Raw genomic sequence first — 23,903 nt, forward strand, 5'->3', positions numbered from 1 at the left:
GTGACCATATCATCGTAATGTATGTTTTTTCAATATAGTTTAATCAGATTATTTGAATTTTTTCGGGAGTTTTGCCGTGTTCCGTTCTGTGACTTTTTTTACTTTGGCCAGTCGACCAGTACATATGCTAAATGAAGAGGGAAAGTTGCCATTATGAATGGATTGAACGACTCATCAGGACTAAGGACACCTTGATCAACATTCTGATGAAAGATCAGCAATAGTAAGACCCAATTTACGATGTTATTTCATATATCTGTCGTGCATGTGAACTGGTCGTGGGCGCCCAGCTGGTTCTGGCTGGCGTGGCTATGCTAATTTAGCGCTAAATTTTGTTTTCGCTATAAAACATTTAATAAATCTGAAATATTGTTTGGATTCACCAGATGTTGGGCTTTCAATATCTGTACGCTGTGTATTTTTTCTGAAATGTTTTAAGATAAGTAATTAGTTATATGACGTTGGTCTCTGTAATTGTTCTGGCTGCGTCGGCACTATTTCAGATTGCAGCTGCAATGTAGAACTGTGATTTATACCTGAAAAATGCACATTTTTCAAAAAAAAACTATGCTATACCATAAATATGTTATCAGACTGTCATCTTATAAAGTTGTTTCTTGGTTAGTGGCTATATATATTTTTATTTAGTCGAATTAGTGATAGCTACTGACGCAGGAAAAAACTGTTGGAGTAAAAAAATTGTGTCTTTTGCTAATGTGTTTAGCTAATAGATTTACATATTGTGTCTTCCCTGTAAAACATTAGAAAAATCTGAAATGGTGGCTTTATTCACAGGATCTCTATCTTTCATTAGGTGTCTTGGACTTGTGATTTAATGATATTTAGATGCTACTATTTAATTGTGACGCTATGCTAGCGATGCTAATCAGTGTGGGGGGGGGGGGGGGTGGGGGGTGCTCCCGGACCCGGGGTAGGTGCTCGGTAGAGGTTAAACCATTTGTCAGCCGTGTAGCCACCATTTCATCTTCACAAAAGCATTCTTACACTTAATCATATAAGTTTTACAACATTTAGATGCAACCCTGGTAACTCGGACGTGTCTACTTTCAGAGTTACAGTTATCTTGTTCTACCGTCCTTAATGATATTGTAACGATAATCCTCCTCCTCTTCATCAGAAGAGGAGGAGCAGGGATTGAACCAAGGTGCAGCGCGTTGAAATGACATGATGAATTTATTTAACAAGACAAAACGAACTATACTTGAAAATGATACAAAATAACAAAACGAAAGTAGACAGTCCTAAACGACGAACTTACATACAACGTGACGAACGAAATGAACAGGAACAGACTACATGAAATGAACAAACCGTATACAGTCCCGTATGGTGCAAACATTGACACGGCACACAGGAGACAACCACCCACAAACAAACACTGTGAACCGCCTACCTAAATATGACTCTCAATTAGAGGAACGCCAAACACCTGCCTCCAATTGAGAGCCATACCAGGCAACCCTAAACCAACATAGAAACAGATAACATAGAATGCCCACCCAACCTCACGTCCTGACCAACTAACACACAAAAACTAACATAAATAGGTCAGGAACGTGACAGTACCCCCCCCACAAGGTGCGAACTCCGGACGCACCAGCACAAAGTCTAGGGGAGGGTCTGGGTGGGCATCTAACCACGGTGGTGGCTCAGGCTCCGGGCGCGGTTCCCACCCCACCATAATCCATCCTAACTTCCTCCAACATAGAATGTCCACCCTCTTTCTTCCCCCACACAATTCTCTTAATAATATATTAAATAAGGATAACACCAGGACAGAGAGATAAATCAAGATAGAGGGATAGATAAGACTATAGAGATAGATGAAGATAGAGAGGGAGATTAGGATAGAGGGGCAACTCCGGACTGAAAGGCAGCTCCGGACAGAGAGACAGCTCTGGACTGATGGGCAGTTCTGGGTATCCAGCCTTTTCAGGCTGAAGGGCAGCTCATGGCTGACTGACGACTCTCGATGCTCATGGCTGGCTGACGGCTCTCGACGCTCATGGCAGGCTGACGGCTCTCGACGCTCATGGCAGGCTGACGGCTCTCGACGCTCATGGCAGGCTGACGGCTCTCGACGCTCATGGCAGGCTGACGGCTCTCGACGCTCATGGCAGGCTGACGGCTCTCGACGCTCATGGCAGGCTGACGGCTCTCGACGCTCATGGCGCTCTGACGGCTCTGGCTGCTCATGGCGCTCTGACGGCTCTGGCTGCTCATGGTGCTCTGACGGCTCTGGCTGCTCATGGCGCTCTGGCGGCTCTGGCAGATCCTGTCTGGTTGGCAGCTCTGGCAGATCCTGTCTGGTTGGCGGCTCTGGCAGATCCTGTCTGGTTGGCGGCTCTGGCAGATCCTGTCTGGTTGGCGGCTCTGGCAGATCCTGTCTGGTTGGCGGCTCTGGCAGATCCTGTCTGGCTGACGGCTCTAGCGGCTCCTGTCTGGCTGACGGCTCTAGCGGCTCCTGTCTGGCTGACGGCTCTGTAGGCTCATGGCAGACGGGCGGCTTTGCAGGCTCATGGCAGACGGGCGGCTTTGCAGGCTCCTGGCAGACGGATGGCTCAGACGGCGCTGGGGAGACGGATGGCTCAGATGGCGCTGGGGAGACGGATGGCTCAGATGGCGCTGGGGAGACGGATGGCTCAGATGGCGCTGGGGAGACGGATGGCTCAGATGGCGCTGGGGAGACGGATGGCTCAGATGGCGCTGGGGAGACGGATGGCTCAGATGGCGCTGGGGAGACGGATGGCTCTGGCCGGATAAGGCGCACTGTAGACCTGGTGCGTGGTGCCGGAACTGGAGGCACCGTGCTAATGATAAGCACCTTCCTACTAGTGCGGGGAGCAGGGACAGGGCACACTGTATTCTCAAAGCCTACTCTATCCCTGATGCGTGGTACCGGCACTGGTGACGCCGGGCTGAGGACAAGCACATCAGGATTAGTAGGGGGAGAATATACAGTGTGTACAGGGCTCTGGAGACGCACTGGTAGCTTAGTGCGTGGGGCCGGAACTGGAGGCACCGGGCTAGATACACGCACTACAGGGAGAGTGCGTGGAGGAGGAACAGGGCTCTGGAAATGCACTGGTAGCCTAGTGCGTAATGTAGGCATTGTAGGTACTAGGCTGGGGCGGGGAGGTGGCGCCGGAAATACCGGACCGTGCAGGCGTACTGGCTCTCTTGAGCATTGAGCCTGCCCAACCTTACCTGGTTGAATGCTCCCGGTCGCCCTGCCAGTGCGGCGAGGTGGAATAGCCCGCACTGGGCTATGCAGGCGAACCGGGGAAACCATGCGTAAGGCAGGTGCCATGTATGCCGGCCCGAGGAGACGCACTGGAGACCAGACGCGTTGAGCCGGCCTCATGACACCTGGCTCAATGCCCAATCTAGCCCTACCAGTGCGGGGAGGTGGAATAACCCGCACTGGGCTATGCACACGTACAGGAGACACCGTGCGCTCTACTGCGTAACACGGTGTCTGCCCGTACTCCCGCTCTCCACGGTTAGCCTGGGAAGTGGGCGCAGGTCTCCTACCTGCCCTTGGCCCACAACCCCTTAGCCCCCCCCCAAGAAATTTTTGGGAATTACTCACGGGCTTTTCGGGCTTCCGTGCAAGACGCGTCCCCTCATAACTCCGGTTCTTCACTCTAGTAGCCTCTGCTCTCCTCAGTGCCTCCACCTGTTCCCATGGGAGGCGATCCCTTCCAGCCAGGATCTCCTCCCATGTGTAGCAACCTTTACCGTCCAATACATCGTCCCAAGTCCATTCCTCCTTCTTGCACTGTCCCTTACTCCGTTTAAACCGCTGCTTGGCTCTGGATTGGTGGGTGGTTCTGTAACGATAATCCTCCTCCTCTTCATCAGAAGAGGAGGAGCAGGGATTGAACCAAGGTGCAGCGCGTTGAAATGACATGATGAATTTATTTAACAAGACAAAACGAACTATACTTGAAAATGATACAAAATAACAAAACGAAAGTAGACAGTCCTAAACGACGAACTTACATACAACGTGACGAACGAAATGAACAGGAACAGACTACATGAAATGAACAAACCGTATACAGTCCCGTATGGTGCAAACATTGACACGGACACAGGAGACAACCACCCACAAACAAACACTGTGAACCGCCTACCTAAATATGACTCTCAATTAGAGGAACGCCAAACACCTGCCTCCAATTGAGAGCCATACCAGGCAACCCTAAACCAACATAGAAACAGATAACATAGAATGCCCACCCAACCTCACGTCCTGACCAACTAACACACAAAAACTAACATAAATAGGTCAGGAACGTGACAGATATCACAAAACAAACCTTTGACAGGATTTATTGTTTAGATCCCCACAGACCATTTCCCACATTCTTTATGTTAGAAATATTGTTTCAATGTCCAATCTTTTGATAACGTTTTGGCAGAGTCTCTCTCTACACACAAAGGGTTTTGGCAGAGTCTCTCTCTACACACAAAGGGTTGTCTGTAAAATGTGTATAAGATGTATAAATTGAAGGTAAAAACAGAAATGTTTATCAGTTTACTCCAATTGGGGGATCGGTGGTAGGGTTTGCGGGGAATAATAATAAAGGTATACTCTTTAAAAAAAGTATGTATGTCTATGTAGGTATGTGTATGTATATATGTGTATATGTATGCATACGTGAATGGATATATATATTTACCCCCAAAAATATGGGGGATTGGAAATGATGCAGACAATTACATTGGAAGCAACATTCTTTCCACAATATTAAGCTGATCCACCCCCCCCCAAAAAAAGAAAAAAAAAAAAAAAAAAGGGTTTTGGCAGAGTCTCTCTCTACACACAAAGGGTTTTGGCCGAGTCTCTCTCTACACACAAAGGGTTTTGGCCGAGTCTCTCTCTACACACAAAGGGTTTTGGCCGAGTCGCTCTCTACACACAAAGGGTTTTGGCAGAGTCTCTCTCTACACACAAAGGGTTTTTGACTTCTCCATACTGCAGTGTGTCGTGGAAAATTGCAAGATGATGTTATAATACTTGTATTACATTATAATAGTTGTTACATTCGACAGAATAGAGTATTGTGTGTGTGTTCCACTGAGGATGGGCCTCTATGAGATAGCCCTGACAGAGGAGATTTACGATGTCTTTGGGTAATAAAGCCTAAAGAGCATTCCAGATAGTAAAGGTAATGTTTTCATGCTATACCGTACCAGGGTGAGACGGGTTCCAGTTTGGAGTAGGAGGGGGCCAGACACTGGTCTTTACAATGAGAACTGTTGCCACAGCAGTAACTGTCTGCTATGTTTTATAGATATCTTTCATACAAATCTTAACCTTTGTGAACTGTTCCTAAGATCTGTGGTTTGTCATGTAAGTTGAGGGGTGTATCCTGGCTATAAAAGATCTTTGTACTTTTCTGGTGGCACTCTCAACGGTTCATTATAGATAGTGAATTGTTGAAAGTCAAATGCTATTGCAAAGCTTAATTATGATTAAAGATGTAGTTTAACTTCTTGACGTCAGATTTTTTTAAAATAACGTTCCCAAGGTAAACAGACTATTTCTCAGGTCCAGATCGTAGAATATGCATATCATTTACAGATTAGGATAGAAAACACACCAAAGTTTCCAAAACTGTCAAAATATTGTCTGTGAGTATAACAAAACTATTTTGCAGGCGAAAACCTGAGGAAATCTAACCCGGAAGTGATTATTATAATTTTTTTAATCTGTGTTTCATTTCCCGTCTTTCTTTCATTTAACCTGTTTGGGCTGCAGGGGCAGTATTGAGTAGCCAGATAAAAGGTGCCCATTTCAAACGGCCTCGTACTCAATTCTTGCTCGTACAATATGCATATTATTATTACTATTGGATAGAAAACACTCTCTAGTTTCTAAAACCGTTTGAATTATATATGTGAGTCAAACAGAACTCATTTGGCACAAACTTCCTGACCAAAACATTCTTTAGCCTCTTAGAAGCATAAGCATTTCGCTACATTCGCATTAACATCTGCTAATCATGTGTATGTGACAAATAAAATTTGATTTGATACTAGCTAGTAGCTAGTGAGCTGGCTAGCTGCTGTTGGGGGATTCCGGTTCCGAGGTAAATACAAATACTTTAGAAAAAACAGATCCACACCACATTGGGTGAGGCGTGTTGCAGGAGAGTATTTTGAAGTTGAGGTTTAGAATAATATAAAAAATATATGTGAAGAAAAATACATAAAAAGATATGTACATGGGACACGACAAGACGAAGGACAAAGACGTCTGACTGCTACGCCATCTTGGATAGAAAAAAATAAAATAAAAAAAATACCTTTTTGCCTCTTCAATCAGAACAGAAGTTTTCAGCTGTGCAAACATTTTTTCAAAAGGGTTTTCTAATGATCAACTAGCCTTTTAAAATGATCAACTTGGATTAGTTAACACAACATACCATTGGAACACAGGAGTGATGGTTGCTGATAATGGGCCTCTGTACGCCTATGTAGATATTCCATTAAAAAAATATCGTCCGTTTCCAGCTACAAAAGTAATTTACAAAATTAAGAATTTCTGCACTGCATTTCTGATCAATTTTATGTTATTTTAATGGACCAAAAATGTGCTTTTCTTTCAAAAACAAGGACATTTCTAAGTGACCAAACTTTTCAACGGTAGTGTACATTTTATTTTATCACAATTTGATTTGAAATATTTTGGACATCATAGCAATCTTGAGGGATTCCTATTTGAGTTAGAAAAGGATGTTCATATTATAGGTAAGATATACAAAACCTTGCAGAAAGACTATCCAACTGACAAGCTCTTAAAAAATATATATATAAACTATTGGAACCCAGACTTAAAAATAACAGATATATATATTTTTAAATGTAACCTTTATTTAACTGGGCAAGTGTTACGTTCCCCAGTTTCTGTGTTGTTGTGTTGTTGTGGGTTTATGTGTGTTTCAGGAAATGGCTTCCTGAAGTCCAAAGCAGCTGATTGGTCGGCCCCATTGCTAATGGGCGCTCTGACCACGCCCTCTCGTCAGGGGATACAGCTGTCTTGAATTACAGACTCCTTCTGCAGCAGGATATAAGCCCGTGTTCCTTTGTTAGGATCGAGTTTCTTGGTATGTCCTGTGTTTCGGTGTTGGTCTGTATGAAGTATTTTTTAGTCCTGCTGACTGATTGGTGAAGTTGTTCACGTTAAGTTTGTATTATTCTGTTTTTGTTCCCAGGGGGGAAGGGGAAGGCACCTTGGGAGTGCTTAGGCAAGAGGCATGCAGGCACATATATATACCCGTACTATGTCTATGCACACTAGGTAGACCTGGGCGGACCATCCCCTGTATTTTGGTTAGTGTGTAAGTTGTAGGTAGGAGAGAGGGGCTCTAATTTTTACTTTCTTTGCTTTGGTTCCATCCTTTCCCCCAAATGAGTGCGTGAAGGAAATAAATTCCCTGTAAATTGTAAAAATCTTTGTCTCTGTCATCCTCACCCTACAGTCACATACCTCTTTCACTCCATGGGGAGGTACGTGTAGCAGGGTGTTGCGTTCCCTCCAAGAGGCGTGCGTAACAACAAGTTGGTTAAGAACAAATTCTTATCTACAAAGACGGCCTAAGAACAGGGAACTGCCTTGTTCAGGGGCAGAACAACAGATGTTTACCTCGTCAGCTCGGGGATTTGATCTAGCAACCTTTTGGTTACTGGCCCAACGCTCTAACCACCTGTTGCCCCATATTGGTACAAGCTGGAGGGAATGTTGGAACACAACTAACAAAATTAGAGTTAATGACAATGTACACTTCAGTATAAACTAATGTATTAATGAAGAGAAATTCACGTGTGACTCGTTTCATGAAACTAGGTGATTCTCTACTTCATGGGAGAGGCATTTGAATGTAAAATATGTTTTTTTTTCTTCACAGAAATGCCCAATGGAACATGTGAACTTTCATGTGTGTGAATAATACTTGTTTGCCATCTCTACGTAACTAAGACCAAGGAGCTGATTGTGGACTACAGGAAAAGGAGCACGCCCCCATTCTCATCGACGGGGCTGAAGTGGAGCAGGTTGAGCCCTTCAAATTCCTTGGTGTCCACATCACCAACAAACTAACATGGTCCATACACTCCAAGATAGTCGTGAAAAGGGCATGACAAAGCCTATTCCCCCTCAGGAAACTAAAAAGATTTGGCATGGATCCTAAGATCCTCAAAACGTTCTACAGCTGCAACATCGAGAGCATCCTGACCGGTTTCATCACCGCCTGGTACGGCAACTGCTCGGCCTCCGACCGCCAGGCGCTACAGAGGGTAGTGCGTACGGCCCAGTACATCACTAGGGTTAAGCTGCCTGCCATCCAGGACCTATATACCATGCGGTGTCAGAAGAAGGCCCTAAAAATTGTCAAAGACCCCAGCCACCCCAGTCATAGACTGTTCTCTCTTCTACCGCATGGCAAGCGGTACCAGAGCGCCAAGTCTAGGACAAAAAGGTTTCTCAAACGTTTTTATCCCCAAGCCATAAGACTCCTGAATAGGTAATAAATTGGCTACCCGGACTATTTGCTTTGTGCCCCCCCCCCCCCAACCCCTCTTTGGACGCTGCCGCTACTCTCTGTTTATCTTATATGCATTGTCACTTTAACCACACATCCATGTACATACTACCTCAATTGGCCCGACCAACCAGTGCTCCCGCATATTGGCTAACCGGGCTATCTGCATTGTGTCCCGCCACCCGCCAACCCCTCCTTTTACGCTACCGCTACTCTCTGTTCATCATATATGCATAGTCACTTTAACCATACCTACATGTACATACTACCTCAATAAGCCTGACTAACAGGTGTCTGTATATAGCCTTGCTACTGTTATTTTCAAATGTATTTTTACTGTTGTTTTATTTATTTACTTATCTACACACACACACACCTTTTTTCGCACTATTGGTTAGAGCCTGTAAGTAAGCATTTCACTGTAAGGTCTACATTCGGCGTAGGTGACAAATACACTTTGATTTGATTATCAGCTCTACTACCAGCAATACCACCAGCCCTTCTACCAGCCTTACAAGCACTACCAGCCCCACTAGTACTATCAGCCCTACTACCTCTACTAGCCCCACTCAGTCCTATTACCTCTACTAGCCCCACTATCAGCCCTACTACCTCTACTAGCCCCACTCTCAGCCCTACTACCAGCCTTACAAGCACTACCAGCCTTACAAGCATTACCAGCCTTACAAGCACTACCAGCCTTACAAGCACTACCAGCCTTACAAGCACTACCAGCCTTACAAGCACTACCAGCCTTACAAGCACTACCAGCCTTACAAGCACTACCAGCCTTACAAGCACTACCAGCCTTACAAGCACTACCAGCCCCACTAGTACTATCAGCCCTACTACCTCTACTAGCCCCACTCAGTCCTATTACCTCTACTAGCCCCACTATCAGCCCTACTACCTCTACTAGCCCCACTCTCAGTCCTATTACCTCTACTAGCCCCACTATCAGCCCTACTATCAGCCCTACTACCTCTGCTTACCCCACTATCAGTCCTACTAACCCCATTATCAGCCCTTACAATCAGCCCTATTACCTCTACTAGCCCCACTATCAGTCCTACTACCTCCACTAGCCCCACTATCAGTCCTACTACCTCTACTAGCCCCATTATCAGCCCTTACAATCAGCCCTATTACCTCTACTAGCCCCACTATCAGAACAACTACCTCTACTAACCCCATTATCAGCCCACTATCAGCCCTACTACCTCTACTAGCACCACTATCAGCCCTACTAATACTATCAGCTCTACTACCTCTACTAGCCCCACTATCAGCCCTACTACCTCTACCAGCCCCACTATCAGCCCTACTATCAGCCCTACTACCTCTACTAGCCCCACAGCACTACTACCTCTAATAACCCCATTATCAGCCCTTACTATCAGCCCTACTACAACTACCAACCCCACTATCAGCCCTACTAATACTGTCAGCCCTACTATCAGCACTACTACAACTATCAGCCCTACTACCTCTAATAGCCCCACTATCAGCACTAACATCCCTACTATCAGCCCTACTATCAGCCCAACGACCTCTACTAGTCCCACAATCAGCCCTACTATCAGCCCTACTATCAGCCCAACGACCTCTACTAGTCCCACTATCAGCCCTACTACCAGACCTACTATCAGCCCTACTATCAGCCCTACTACCAGACCTACTATCAGCCCAACGACCTCTACTAGTCCCACAATCAGCCCTACTATCAGCCCTACTATCAGCCCAACGACCTCTACTAGTCCCACTATCAGCCCTACTACCAGACCTACTATCAGCCCTACTATCAGCCCTACTACCAGACCTACTATCAGCCCAACGACCTCTACTAGTCCCACTATCAGCCCTACTACCAGACCTACTATCAGCCCAACAACCTCTACTAGTCCCACAATCAGCCCTACTACCAGACCTACTATCAGCCCCACTATCAGCCCAACGACCTCTACTAGTCCCACTATCAGCCCTACTATCAGCCCTACTATCAGCCCTACTATCAGCCCTACTACCAGACCTACTATCAGACCTACTATCAGCCCAACGACCTCTACTAGTCCCACAATCAGCCCTACTACCAGACCTATTATCAGCCCAACGACCTCTACTAGTCCCACTATCAGCCCTACTATCAGCCCTACTACCAGCCCTACTATCAGCCCAATGACCTCTACTAGTCCCACTATCAGCCCTACTATCAGACCTACTATCAGCCCAACAACCTCTACTAGTCCCACTATCAGCCCTACTATCAGCCCTACTGTCAGCTCTACTGTCAGCCCGACTACCAACCCTACTTAGAAGGAAAAACACTTTAAACAATAACATACAGGCTAAAATGAACGACATAACTCTTCATTGGTCTACTGAACACCACCACAGACAAATAGAATGTGTAACATATCAGGTAATTGATGGGATCTTAATGACAATATTATAGAGATCAGAGCATACCTCAGTGATGTAGTCCTTCCCATCCTTTCCACAGATGGCTTTGACTGCACAGATCTCTAGACCTCCAAAGATCTCTGAGCAGATGTCCACCCACTGCTTGTACCTGACAGGAGAGACAGGGTTAGCCCACAGAGCTAAAGACAACCACAGCTTGTTCCTGAGAGAGACAGGGTTAGCCCACAGAGCTAAAGACAACCACAGCTTGTTCCTGAGAGAGACAGGGTTAGCCCACAGAGCTAAAGACAACCACAGCTTGTTCCTGAGAGAGACAGGGTTAGCCCACAGAGCTAAAGACAACCACAGCTTGTTCCTGAGAGAGACATGGTTAGCCCACAGAGCTAAAGACAACCACAGCTTGTTCCCGAGACAACCACTGCAAGGTTAGCCCACTGTTGTTCCTGAGAGAGACAGGGTTAGCCCACAGAGCTAAAGACAACCACAGCTTGTTCCTGAGAGAGACAGGGTTAGCCCACAGAGCTAAAGACAACCACAGCTTGTTCCTGAGAGAGACAGGGTTAGCCCACAGAGCTAAAGACAACCACCGCTTGTTCCTGAGAGAGACAGGGTTAGCCCACAGAGCTAAAGACAACCACAGCTTGTTCCTGAGAGAGACAGGGTTAGCCCACAGAGCTAAAGACAACCACAGCTTGTTCCTGAGAGAGACAAGGTTAGCCCACAGAGCTAAAGACAACCACAGCTTGTTCTTGAGAGAGACAGGGTTAGCCCACAGAGCTAAAGACAACCACAGCTTGTTCCTGAGAGAGACAGGGTTAGCCCACAGAGCTAAAGACAACCACAGCTTGTTCTTGAGAGAGACAGGGTTAGCCCACAGAGCTAAAGACAACCACAGCTTGTTCCTGAGAGAGACAGGGTTAGCCCACAGAGCTAAAGACAACCACAGCTTGTTCCTGAGAGAGACAGGGTTAGCCCACAGAGCTAAAGACAACCACAGCTTGTTCCTGAGAGAGACAAGGTTAGCCCACAGAGCTAAAGACAACCACAGCTTGTTCTTGAGAGAGACAGGGTTAGCCCACAGAGCTAAAGACAACCACAGCTTGTTCCTGAGAGAGACAGGGTTAGCCCACAGAGCTAAAGACAACCACAGCTTGTTCTTGAGAGAGACAGGGTTAGCCCACAGAGCTAAAGACAACCACAGCTTGTTCCTGAGAGAGACAGGGTTAGCCCACAGAGCTAAAGACAACCACAGCTTGTTCCTGAGAGAGACAGGGTTAGCCCACTGAGTTAAAGACAACCACAGCTTGTTCCTGACAGAAGAGAGACATCACAATGTCAGTGTAACCAACCAGGTATCAAAACCTGGGTCGTTCACATTAATCAAGACGGTGTAAATTACCACTGAGCTAAATCCTGGCCATTATCATGGGGAGCTAACACGAGTCTTCAGGTCTCAGGCAAGGTTACATATCACAAGCGCATAGTTCAGTGAACCACCTGAGTTACAGCATGTGGACTACAGGCCCTGCAGTGAGCCTAAGATGAGCTACAGGGACTGCAGTGAGCCTACAACTCTAAGATGAGCTACAGGGACTGCAGTGAGCCTACAACTCTAAGATGAGCTACAGGGACTGCAGTGAGCCTACAACTCTAAGATGAGCTACAGGGACTGCAGTGAGCCTACAACTCTAAGATGAGCTACAGGGACTGCAGTGAGCCTACAACTCTAAGATGAGCTACAGGGACTGCAGTGAGCCTACAACTCTAAGATGAGCTACAGGGACTGCAGTGAGCCTACAACTCTAAGATGAGCTACAGGGACTGCAGTGAGCCTACAACTCTAAGATGAGCTACAGGGACTGATGAGACCCATTCGACTCAACCACACTGATGCGTCTCCACACCGACTGTACTGTATCTGCAGGCTACAGTCTCTCAAAGTAGTTCCTCGAATGCCAAGAAGCCATATTATCATTCAAGTCTGCTGGTTTCAGGCAAAGAGGAGGTTGGCTTCTTGGGAGGAGAGGAGGCAGGCAGAGTAGAGCAGCTTGGCCATCAATAATTCAGCCATTGTTTGCTTGCGTGATCTACTCAGAACCACCCTGGACAGAACAATAATTCAGTCATTGCTTGCGTGATCTACTCAGAACCACCCTGGACAGAACAATAATTCAGTCATTGCTTGCGTGATCTACTCAGAACCACCCTGGACAGATCAATAATTCAGTCATTGTTTGCGTGATCTACTCAGAACCACCCTGGACAGAACAATAATTCAGTCATTGTTTGCGTGATCTACTCAGAACCACCCTGGACAGAACAATAATTCAGTCATTGTTTGCGTGATCTACTCAGAACCACCCTGGACAGAACACGCTCCACAACATCCAGGATTTGAGGGAAGTGCAAATCTCTCTGTATTGGGAATCTTTAAAAGGAGCAGAGTGGTGTTGCTAGCATTGTCTTTAATTTACTTGGTCAGTGAAGAGCAGAGTAGAGTAGATAAAACCCTAACCCCTACCATAAACTCTAACCCCTCCCTATAACCCTAACCCCTAACCCCTCCCTATAACCCTAACCCTAACCCCTACCATAAACTCTAACCCCTCCCTATAACCCTAACCCCTCCCTATAACCCTAACCTCTAACCCCTAACCCTAACCCTAACCCCTCCCTATAACCCTAACCCCTACCTATAACCCTAACCCCTACCTATAACCCTAACCCCTCCCTATAACCCTAACCTCTAACCCCTCCCTATAACCCTAACCCCTACCTATAACCCTAACCCCTACCTATAACCCTAACCCCTCCCTATAACCCTAACCCCTACCATGAACTCTAACCCCTCCCTATAACCCTAACCTCTAACCCCTAACCCTAACCCCTACCATAAACCCTAACCCCTCCCTATAACCCTAACCCCTCCCTATAACCCTAACCCCTCCCTATAACCCTAACCCCTCCCTATAACCCTAACTCCTCCCTATAACCCTAACTCCTCCCATAAACTCTAACCCCTCCCTTGCTTGTAATATTAGTCAGACCGATGTGACTCACTTGTCTGTCATGGCCACCTGTTCCAGCATGGCTGATCCTGTGTTGCTCTTCCAGTTCCCAGAGATAGAGGTCCGCCTGGGGGAGAAACATTAAACAGACATGGTGAACACACACACACCTACACCTATTCAGGACCTCGATACCAGTCCATGTGGGGTCAAACAACATCAGGAGGGCTAGCTCGGGAACGTCTGAAAATTGATTTTAAAGAACTGATTCTAGCGCTGAAAGATTCCAAAAAGCGGCTAATAATTTCAGGTCCAGTACCATCGTTGGGCCGCAGGTGTGAAAGATCTGTTGGAAACACATTCATAGAAAACCTTCTGGAAACAGAAGATACTCTACAGGAATGACGGAGTCATTATTACTGTACTGTACAATGTAACAGTAATATTTAGACTTAGGGTTGCCACCCGTTCGATAAAGTATGGAACGGTTCCGTATTTCACTGAAAGAATAAACGTTTTGTTTTCGAAATGATAGTTTCCGGATTTGACCATATTAATGACCAACGGCTCGTATTTCTGTGTGTTTATTATATTATAATTAAGGATATGATTTGATATTTGATAGAGCAGTCTGAGCGGTGGTAGGCAGGAGCAGGCACATACGCATTCATTCAAACAGCAGCTCTTAGCAATGCTGGGATGCACAGCGCTGTTTATGACTTCAAGCCTATCAACTCCCGAGATTAGTCAAAGGTATATGAAATCCAAATGTATAGAGAGAAATAGTCCTGTAATAACTACAACCTAAAACTTCTTACCTGGGAATATTGCAGACTCATGTTAAAAGGAACCACCAGCTTTCATATGTTCTCATGTTCTGAGCAAGGGACTTAAACGTTAGCTTTTTTACATGGCACATATTGCACTTTTACTTTCTTCTCCAACACTGTGTTTTGTATTATTTAAACCAAATTGAACATGTTTTATTATTTATTTGAGACTAAATAGATTTTATTGATGTATTATATTAAGTTAATAAAAGTGTTCATTGTTCATTCAGTATTGTTGTAATTGTCATTTATTACAAATATATATATATATATAAAAAAATTAATAATAATAATCGTCAGATTAATCGGTATCGGCTGTTTTTGGTCCTCCAATAATCGGTCTTGGTATCGGTGTTGAAAAATCATAATCGGTCGACCTCTAGTCTACACCTGTAGTTTACGGAACATTTGACAAATAAAATGTGATTTTTGAGCTACACACACCTACATACAAGGACAGGTACTTACATGTAAGCCTTATAATCGCTGCCAATCCGCTGGACCCTGATGTTGTACTTGGCATCTATGAATGGTTCTGTGGTGGTGTAAGTCTGAGTGATGGCTACCACACTGGCTATGTCCTGGAAGTCACTCAGATTATCCACCTTTACCTAGATACACAGACAGCATAACACATTACATCTAACCCTCACACAACTAACCCTAACCATAACACACACTCAGGTTATCCACCTTTACCTGGATACACAGACAGCATAACACAACATCATCATTACAGGCTGCAGATATAGCTGAATACACGGTAGATTACAGATATAACTGAATACACGGTAGATTACAGATATAACTGAATACACGGTAGATTACAGATATAACTGAATACACAGTAGATTACAGATATAACTGAATACACGGTAGATTACAGATATAACTGAATACACAGTAGATTACAGATATAACTGAATACACAGTAGATTACAGATATAACTGAATACACGGTAGATTACAGATATAACTGAATACACGGTAGATTACAGATATAACTGAATACACGGTAGATTACAGATATAACTGAATACACGGTAGATTACAGATATAACTGAATACACGGTAGATTACAGATATAACTGAATACACAGTAGATTACAGATATAACTGAATACACGGTAGATTACAGATATAACTGAATACACAGTAGATTACAGATATAACTGAATACACGGTAGATTACAGATATAACTGAATACACGGTAGATTACAGATATAACTGAATACACGGTAGATTACAGATATAACTGAATACACGGTAGATTACAGATATAACTGAATACACAGTAGATTACAGATATAACTGAATACACGGTAGATTACAGATATAACTGAATACACAGTAGATTACAGATATAACTGAATACACAGTAGATTACAGATATAACTGAATACACAGTAGATTACAGATATAACTGAATACACAGTAGATTACAGATATAACTGAATACACAGTAGATTACAGATGTAACTGAATACACGGTAGATTACAGATATAACTGAATACACAGTAGATTACAGATATAACTGAATACACAGTAGATTACAGATATAACTGAATACACAGTAGATTACAGATATAACTGAATACACAGTAGATTACATTATGGAACACAACATTATGGAACGCAACATGTATGGAACACAACATGTATGGAACACAACATGTATGGAACACAACATGTATGGAACACAACATGTATGGAACGCAACATGTATGGAACGCAACATGTATGGAACGCAACATGTATGGAACACAACATGTATGGAACACAACATGTATGGAACGCAACATGTATGGAACGCAACATGTATGGAACGCAACATGTATGGAACGCAACATGTATGGAACACAACATGTATGGAACACAACATGTATGGTTCCAATTTTCTCCTATTAGTGATTTGTCAATAAGTAATCATAGCTTTCACCTGATCAGTCTGTCATGGAAAGATCCGGTGTTCCTCGTGTTCTGTGTAAACAGGGCATTCTGACAGTATTCAGACCCTTTAAGATCCGGTGTTCCTCGTGTTCTGTGTAAACAGGGCATTCTGACAGTATTCAGACCCTTTAAGATCCGGTGTTCCTCGTGTTCTGTGTAAACAGGGCATTCTGACAGTATTCAGACCCTTTAAGATCCGGTGTTCCTCGTGTTCTGTGTAAACAGGGCATTCTGACAGTATTCAGACCCTTTAAGATCCGGTGTTCCTCGTGTTCTGTGTAAACAGGGCATTCTGACAGTATTCAGACCCTTTAAGATCCGGTGTTCCTCGTGTTCTGTGTAAACAGGGCATTCTGACAGTATTCAGACCCTTTAAGATCCGGTGTTCCTCGTGTTCTGTGTAAACAGGGCATTCTGACAGTATTCAGACCCTTTAAGATCCGGTGTTCCTCGTGTTCTGTGTAAACAGGGCATTCTGACAGTATTCAGACCCTTTAAGATCCGGTGTTCCTCGTGTTCTGTGTAAACAGGGCATTCTGACAGTATTCAGACCCTTTAAGATCCGGTGTTCCTCGTGTTCTGTGTAAACAGGGCATTCTGACAGTATTCAGACCCTTTAAGATCCGGTGTTCCTCGTGTTCTGTGTAAACAGGGCATTCTGACAGTATTCAGACCCTTTAAGATCCGGTGTTCCTCGTGTTCTGTGTAAACAGGGCATTCTGACAGTATTCAGACCCTTTAAGATCCGGTGTTCCTCGTGTTCTGTGTAAACAGGGCATTCTGACAGTATTCAGACCCTTTAAGATCCGGTGTTCCTCGTGTTCTGTGTAAACAGGGCATTCTGACAGTATTCAGACCCTTTTTCCACATTTTGTTATGTTACAGCCTTATTCTAAAATTGATCAAATATTTAAAACATCCTCAGCAATCTACACACAATACCCCATAATGACAAAGTGAAAGAAAACAGAAATACTTTATTTCCATAAGTATTCAGACCCTTTGCTATGAGACTTTAAGTTGAGCTCAGGTGCATCCTGTTTCCATTGATCATCCTTGAGATGTTTCTACAACCTGATTGGAGTCCACCTGTGGTAAATTCAATTGATTGGACTTGATTTGGAAAGGCACACACCTGTCTATATAAGGTCCCATAGTTGACAGTGCATGTCAGCTGGTATATTTTATATATTTCTCTGCTTGTTTTGTAAAGATATTTTATTCTGGGTTGAACTAAACTGATCTCCACAGCTTTCATTGTGAAAGTAGTTTAGGAATTAAATTCCTTTCAAAAAAATAAATAAAAATACAATAAAAATAAAAATAAAAAAGGCCTGGTTCCTCTCTAGGTTTCTTCCCAGGTTTTGGCCTTTCTAGGGAGTTTTTCCTAGCCACCGTGCTTCTACACCTGCATTGCTTGCTGTTTGGGGTTTTAGGCTGGGTTTCTGTACAGCACTTCGAGATATTAGCTGATGTACGAAGGGCTAAATAAAATAAAATAAACTTGATGAAATAAACTTGATCGAACATCTCTGGAGAGACCTGAAAATAGCTGTGCAGTGACGCTCCCTATCCAACCTGACAGAGCTTGAGAGGTTCTGCAGAGAAGAATGGGAGAAACTCCCCAAATACAGGTGTACCAAGCTTGAAGCGTTATACCCAAGAAGACTCAAGGCTATGATCTTCAACAAAGTACTGAGTAAAGGGTCTGAATACTTATGTAAATGTGATATTTCAGTTTTTTATTTTTATACATTTGTCAAAATTTCTAAAAACCTCTTTTTGCTTTGTCATTTTGGGGTATTGTGATGCCATTTTGGGGTATTGTGATGTCATTTTGGGGTATTGTGTGTAGATTGATGAGGGGAAAAATAACTGTTTAATCCATTTTAGAAAAAGGCTGTAACATAACATTATACCAGGGCGGCAGGTAGCCTAGTGGTTAGAGCGTTGGACAAGTAACCGAAAGGTTGCAAGATCGAATCCCTGAGCTGACAAGGTAAAAATCTGTCGTTCTGCCCCTGAACAAGGCAGTTAACCCACTATTCCCAGGCCGTCATTGAAAATAAGAATCTGTTCTTAACTGACTTGCCTAGTTAAATAAAGGTAAAATATATATATATATATAAATGACATATATGTATTTGGACATTATATATAAATGACATGTATTTATATTTATTTGGACATTATATATAAATGGTAAATATATATAAATATAATATAATATATATATATAATATAAATATTTATATGTATTTGGACATGATATATATTTATATGTATTTGGACATATATAAATTACATGTATTTATATGTGTTTGGACATTATATATAAATTACATTTATGTATATGTATTTGGACATTATATATAAATGGTATATATTTATATGTATTTGGACATTATAGATAAATGACATGTATTTATATGTATTTGGACATTATATATAAATGGTATATATTTATATGTATTTGAACATATATAAATGACATGTATTTATATGTGTTTGGACATTACATATAAATGACATATATTTATATGTATTTGGACATTACATATAAATGACATTTATTTATATCTATTTGGACATTATATATAAATGGTATATATTTATATGTATTTGGACGTTATATATAAATGACATGTATGTAACGGCGATCCTCCTCCTCTCCATCTTCGGAAAAGGAGGAGTATTGAGGGAACCAAGGCGCAGAGAAGTTTGAACACATATTTATTAAACAAGACGAAAAACGAACACGAACTACACTTGAAATGATACAAAACAACAAACGACGTAGACTGACCTAAACATGAGAACTTACATAGACACGAAGAACGCACGAATAGGAAACAGACTACATAAACCGAAACAGTCCCGTGTGGTACGAAATAACATACAGACACGGAAGACAGGAGACAATCACCCACAAACAAACAGTGAGAACACCCTACCTAAATATGACTCTTAATTAGAGGAGAACGCAAAACACCTGCCTCTAATTAAGAGCCATACCAGGCAACCAAAACCAACATAGAAACAGGTAACATAGACTGCCCACCCAAAACACATGCCCTGACCTAAAACACATACAAAAACAACATAAAACAGGTCAGGACCGTTACAATGTATTTATATGTATTTGGATATTATTTATAAATGGCACATGTGTACATGTACATTACCTTTCCCATTCCAGAGTGTGCGTGTCCTATCTTCACCACCACAGGGAAAGAGGGCATGGAGATCTGAAAGAGAAGACATGTTGGAATGACTGACTGGCTGAATGACTGGCTGGCTGACTGATTGAACAATTGATTTGCTGACTGACTGAATGAATGACTGAATAACTGATTGGCTGACTGGCAGACTGACTGACTGAATGTAACCATGTTGCTCCAGGAGACACACCAGGGCTAGTAGATATTTAACCATAGAGACACACCAGGGCTAGTAAATATTTAACCATAGAGACACACCAGGGCTATATGATATTTAACCATAGAGAGACACACCAGGGCTATTAGATATTTAACCATAGAGACACACCAGGGCTAGTAGATATTTAACCAGAGAGACACACCAGGGCTAGTAAATATTTAACCATAGAGAGACACACCAGGGCTAGTAGATATTTAACCATAGAGATACACCAGGGCTAGTAGATATTTAACCAGAGAGACACACCAGGGCTAGTAAATATTTAACCATAGAGAGACACACCAGGGCTAGTAGATATTTAACCATAGAGAGACACACCAGGGCTAGTAAATATTTAACCAGAGAGACACACCAGGGCTATATGATATTTAACCATAGAGACACACCAGGGCTATTAGATATTTAACCATAGAGAGACACCAGGGCTAGTAGATATTTAACCAGAGAGACACACCAGGGCTATTAGATATTTAACCATAGAGAGACACACCAGGGCTAGTAGATATTTAACCAGAGAGACACACCAGGGCTAGTAGATATTTAACCAGAGAGAGACATACCAGGGCTAGTAGATATTTAACCATAGAGAGATATACCAGGGCTAGTAGATATTTAACCATAGAGACACACCAGGGCTAGTAAATATTTAACCATAGAGAGACACACCAGGGCTAGTAGATATTTAACCATAGAGATACACCAGGGCTAGTAGATATTTAACCAGAGAGACACACCAGGGCTAGTAAATATTTAACCATAGAGAGACACACCAGGGCTAGTAGATATTTAATCATAGAGAGACACACCAGGGCTAGTAAATATTTAACCAGAGAGACACACCAGGGCTATATGATATTTAACTATAGAGACACACCAGGGCTATTAGATATTTAACCATAGAGAGACACCAGGGCTAGTAGATATTTAACCAGAGAGACACACCAGGGCTATTAGATATTTAACCATAGAGAGACACACCAGGGCTAGTAGATATTTAACCAGAGAGACACACCAGGGCTATAAGATATTTAATCAGAGAGACACACCAGGGCTAGTAGATATTTAACCATAGAGAGACACACCTGGGCTAGTAGATATTTAACCATAGAGACACACCAGGGCTATTAGATATTTAACCATAGAGAGACACCAGGGCTAGTAGACATTTAACCATAGAGAGACACACCAGGGCTAGTAGATATTTAACCATAGAGAGACACCAGGGCTAGTAGACATTTAACCATAGAGAGACACACCAGGGCTAGTAGATATTTAACCAGAGACACACACCAGGGCTATTAGATATTTAACCATAGAGACACACCAGGGCTATTAGATATTTAAACATAGAGACACACCAGGGCTAGTAGATATTTAACCATAGAGAGACACACCAGGGCTAGTAGATATTTAACCATAGAGAGACACACCAGGGCTAGTAAATATTTAACCATAGAGACACACCAGGGCTATTTGATATTTAACCATAGAGAGACACACCAGGGCTAGTAGATATTTAACCATAGAGACACACCAGGGCTAGTAGATATTTAACCATAGAGAGACACACCAGGGCTAGTAAATATTTAACCAGAGAGACACACCAGGGCTAGTAGATATTTAACCATAGAGAGACACACCAGGGCTAGTAGATATTTAACCATAGAGAGACACACCAGGGCTATATGATATTTAACCATAGAGAGACACACCAGGGCTAGTAGATATTTAACCATAGAGACACACCAGGGCTATTAGATATTTAACCAGAGAGAGACACACCAGGGCTATATGATATTTAACCATAGAGACACACCAGGGCTATTAGATATTTAACCAGAGAGACACACCAGGGCTAGTAGATATTTAACCAGAGAGACACACCAGGGCTATTAGATATTTAACCATAGAGGCACACCAGGGCTAGTAGATATTTAACCAGAGAGATAAACACCAGGGCTAGTAAATATTTAACCACAGAGAGACACACCAGGGCTAGTAGATATTTAACCAAAGAGACACACCAGGGCTAGTAGATATTTAACCAGAGAGACACACCAGGGCTAGTAAATATTTAACCATAGAGAGACACACCAGGGCTATTAGATATTTAACCATAGAGAGACACACCAGGGCTAGTAAATATTTAACCAGAGAGACACACCAGGGCTATATGATATTTAACCATAGAGACACACCAGGACTATTAGATATTTAACCATAGAGAGACACCAGGGCTAGTAGATATTTAACCAGAGAGACACACCAGGGCTATTAGATATTTAACCATAGAGAGACACACCAGGGCTAGTAGATATTTAACCAGAGAGACACACCAGGGCTATTAGATATTTAATCAGAGAGACACACCAGGGCTAGTAGATATTTAACCAGAGAGAGACACCAGGGCTAGTAGATATTTAACCATAGAGATAAACACCAGAGCTAGTAGATTTTAACCATAGAGACACACCAGGGCTAGTAGATATTTAACCATAGAGATAAACACCAGGGCTAGTAGATATTTAACCAGAGAGACACACCAGGGCTATTAGATATTTAATCAGAGAGACACACCAGGGCTAGTAGATATTTAACCAGAGACACACACCAGGGCTATTAGATATTTAACCATAGAGACACACCAGGCCTATTAGATATTTAACCATAGATACACACCAGGGCTAGTAGATATTTAACCATAGAGAGACACCAGGGCTATTAGATATTTAACCAGAGAGACACACCAGTGCTATTAGATATTTAACCATAGAGACACACCAGGGCTAGTAGATATTTAACCATAGAGACACACCAGGGCTATTAGATATTTAACCATAGAGAGACACACCAGGGCTATTAGATATTTAACCATAGAGACACACCAGGGCTAGTAGATATTTAACCATAGAGAGACACCAGGGCTATTAGATATTTAACCAGAGAGACACACCAGAGCTATTAGATATTTAACCATAGAGAGACACACCAGGGCTATTAGATATTTAACCATAGAGAGACACACCAGGGCTAGTAGATATTTAACCATAGAGACACACCAGGGCTAGTAGATATTTAACCATAGAGATAAACACCAGAGCTAGTAGATATTTAACCATAGAGACACACCAGGGCTAGTAGATATTTAACCATAGAGATAAACACCAGGGCTAGTAGATATTTAACCATAGAGACACACCAGGGCTAGTAGATATTTAACCATAGAGAGACACACCAGGGCTAGTAGATATTTAACCAGAGAGACACACCAGGGCTATTAGATATTTAACCAGAGAGACACACCAGGGCTATTAGATGTTTAACCATTTAGAGACACACCAGGGCTATTAGATATTTAACCAGAGAGACACACCAGGGCTATTAGATATTTAACCAGAGAGACACACCAGGGCTAGTAGATATTTAACCATAGAGAGACACCAGGGCTATTAGATATTTAACCATAGAGATACGCCAGGGCTATTAGATATTTAACTATAGAGACACACGAGGACTAGTAGATATTTAACCATGGAGAGACACACCAGGGCTATTAGATATTTAACCATAGAGACACACCAGGGCTAGTAGATATTTAACCAGAGAGACACACCAGGGCTATTAGATATTTAACCAGAGAGATAAACACCAGGGCTATATGATATTTAACCATAGAGA

General features: G+C 42.9%; 1 protein-coding gene across 2 annotated transcripts in view; it reads right to left on the minus strand.

The window, feature by feature from the left end:
• LOC129851360 (synapsin-2-like) overlaps positions 1-23,903 on the minus strand; it is a 231,378-nt gene that overhangs the window by 32,660 nt on the left and 174,815 nt on the right. For both annotated transcript variants that reach the window (XM_055917849.1, XM_055917850.1), the window contains exons 6-9: positions 19,970-20,032; positions 15,301-15,443; positions 14,055-14,129; positions 11,040-11,142 (exon numbers count right to left, since the gene is read on the minus strand). In XM_055917849.1, the coding sequence (XP_055773824.1) occupies positions 11,040-11,142; positions 14,055-14,129; positions 15,301-15,443; positions 19,970-20,032 (384 nt within the window). The remainder of the gene's footprint in view (positions 1-11,039; positions 11,143-14,054; positions 14,130-15,300; positions 15,444-19,969; positions 20,033-23,903) is intronic.

Source organism: Salvelinus fontinalis, chromosome 3 (genome assembly GCF_029448725.1).
Source record: "Salvelinus fontinalis isolate EN_2023a chromosome 3, ASM2944872v1, whole genome shotgun sequence".
NCBI classification, from domain to species: Eukaryota; Metazoa; Chordata; class Actinopteri; order Salmoniformes; family Salmonidae; genus Salvelinus; species Salvelinus fontinalis.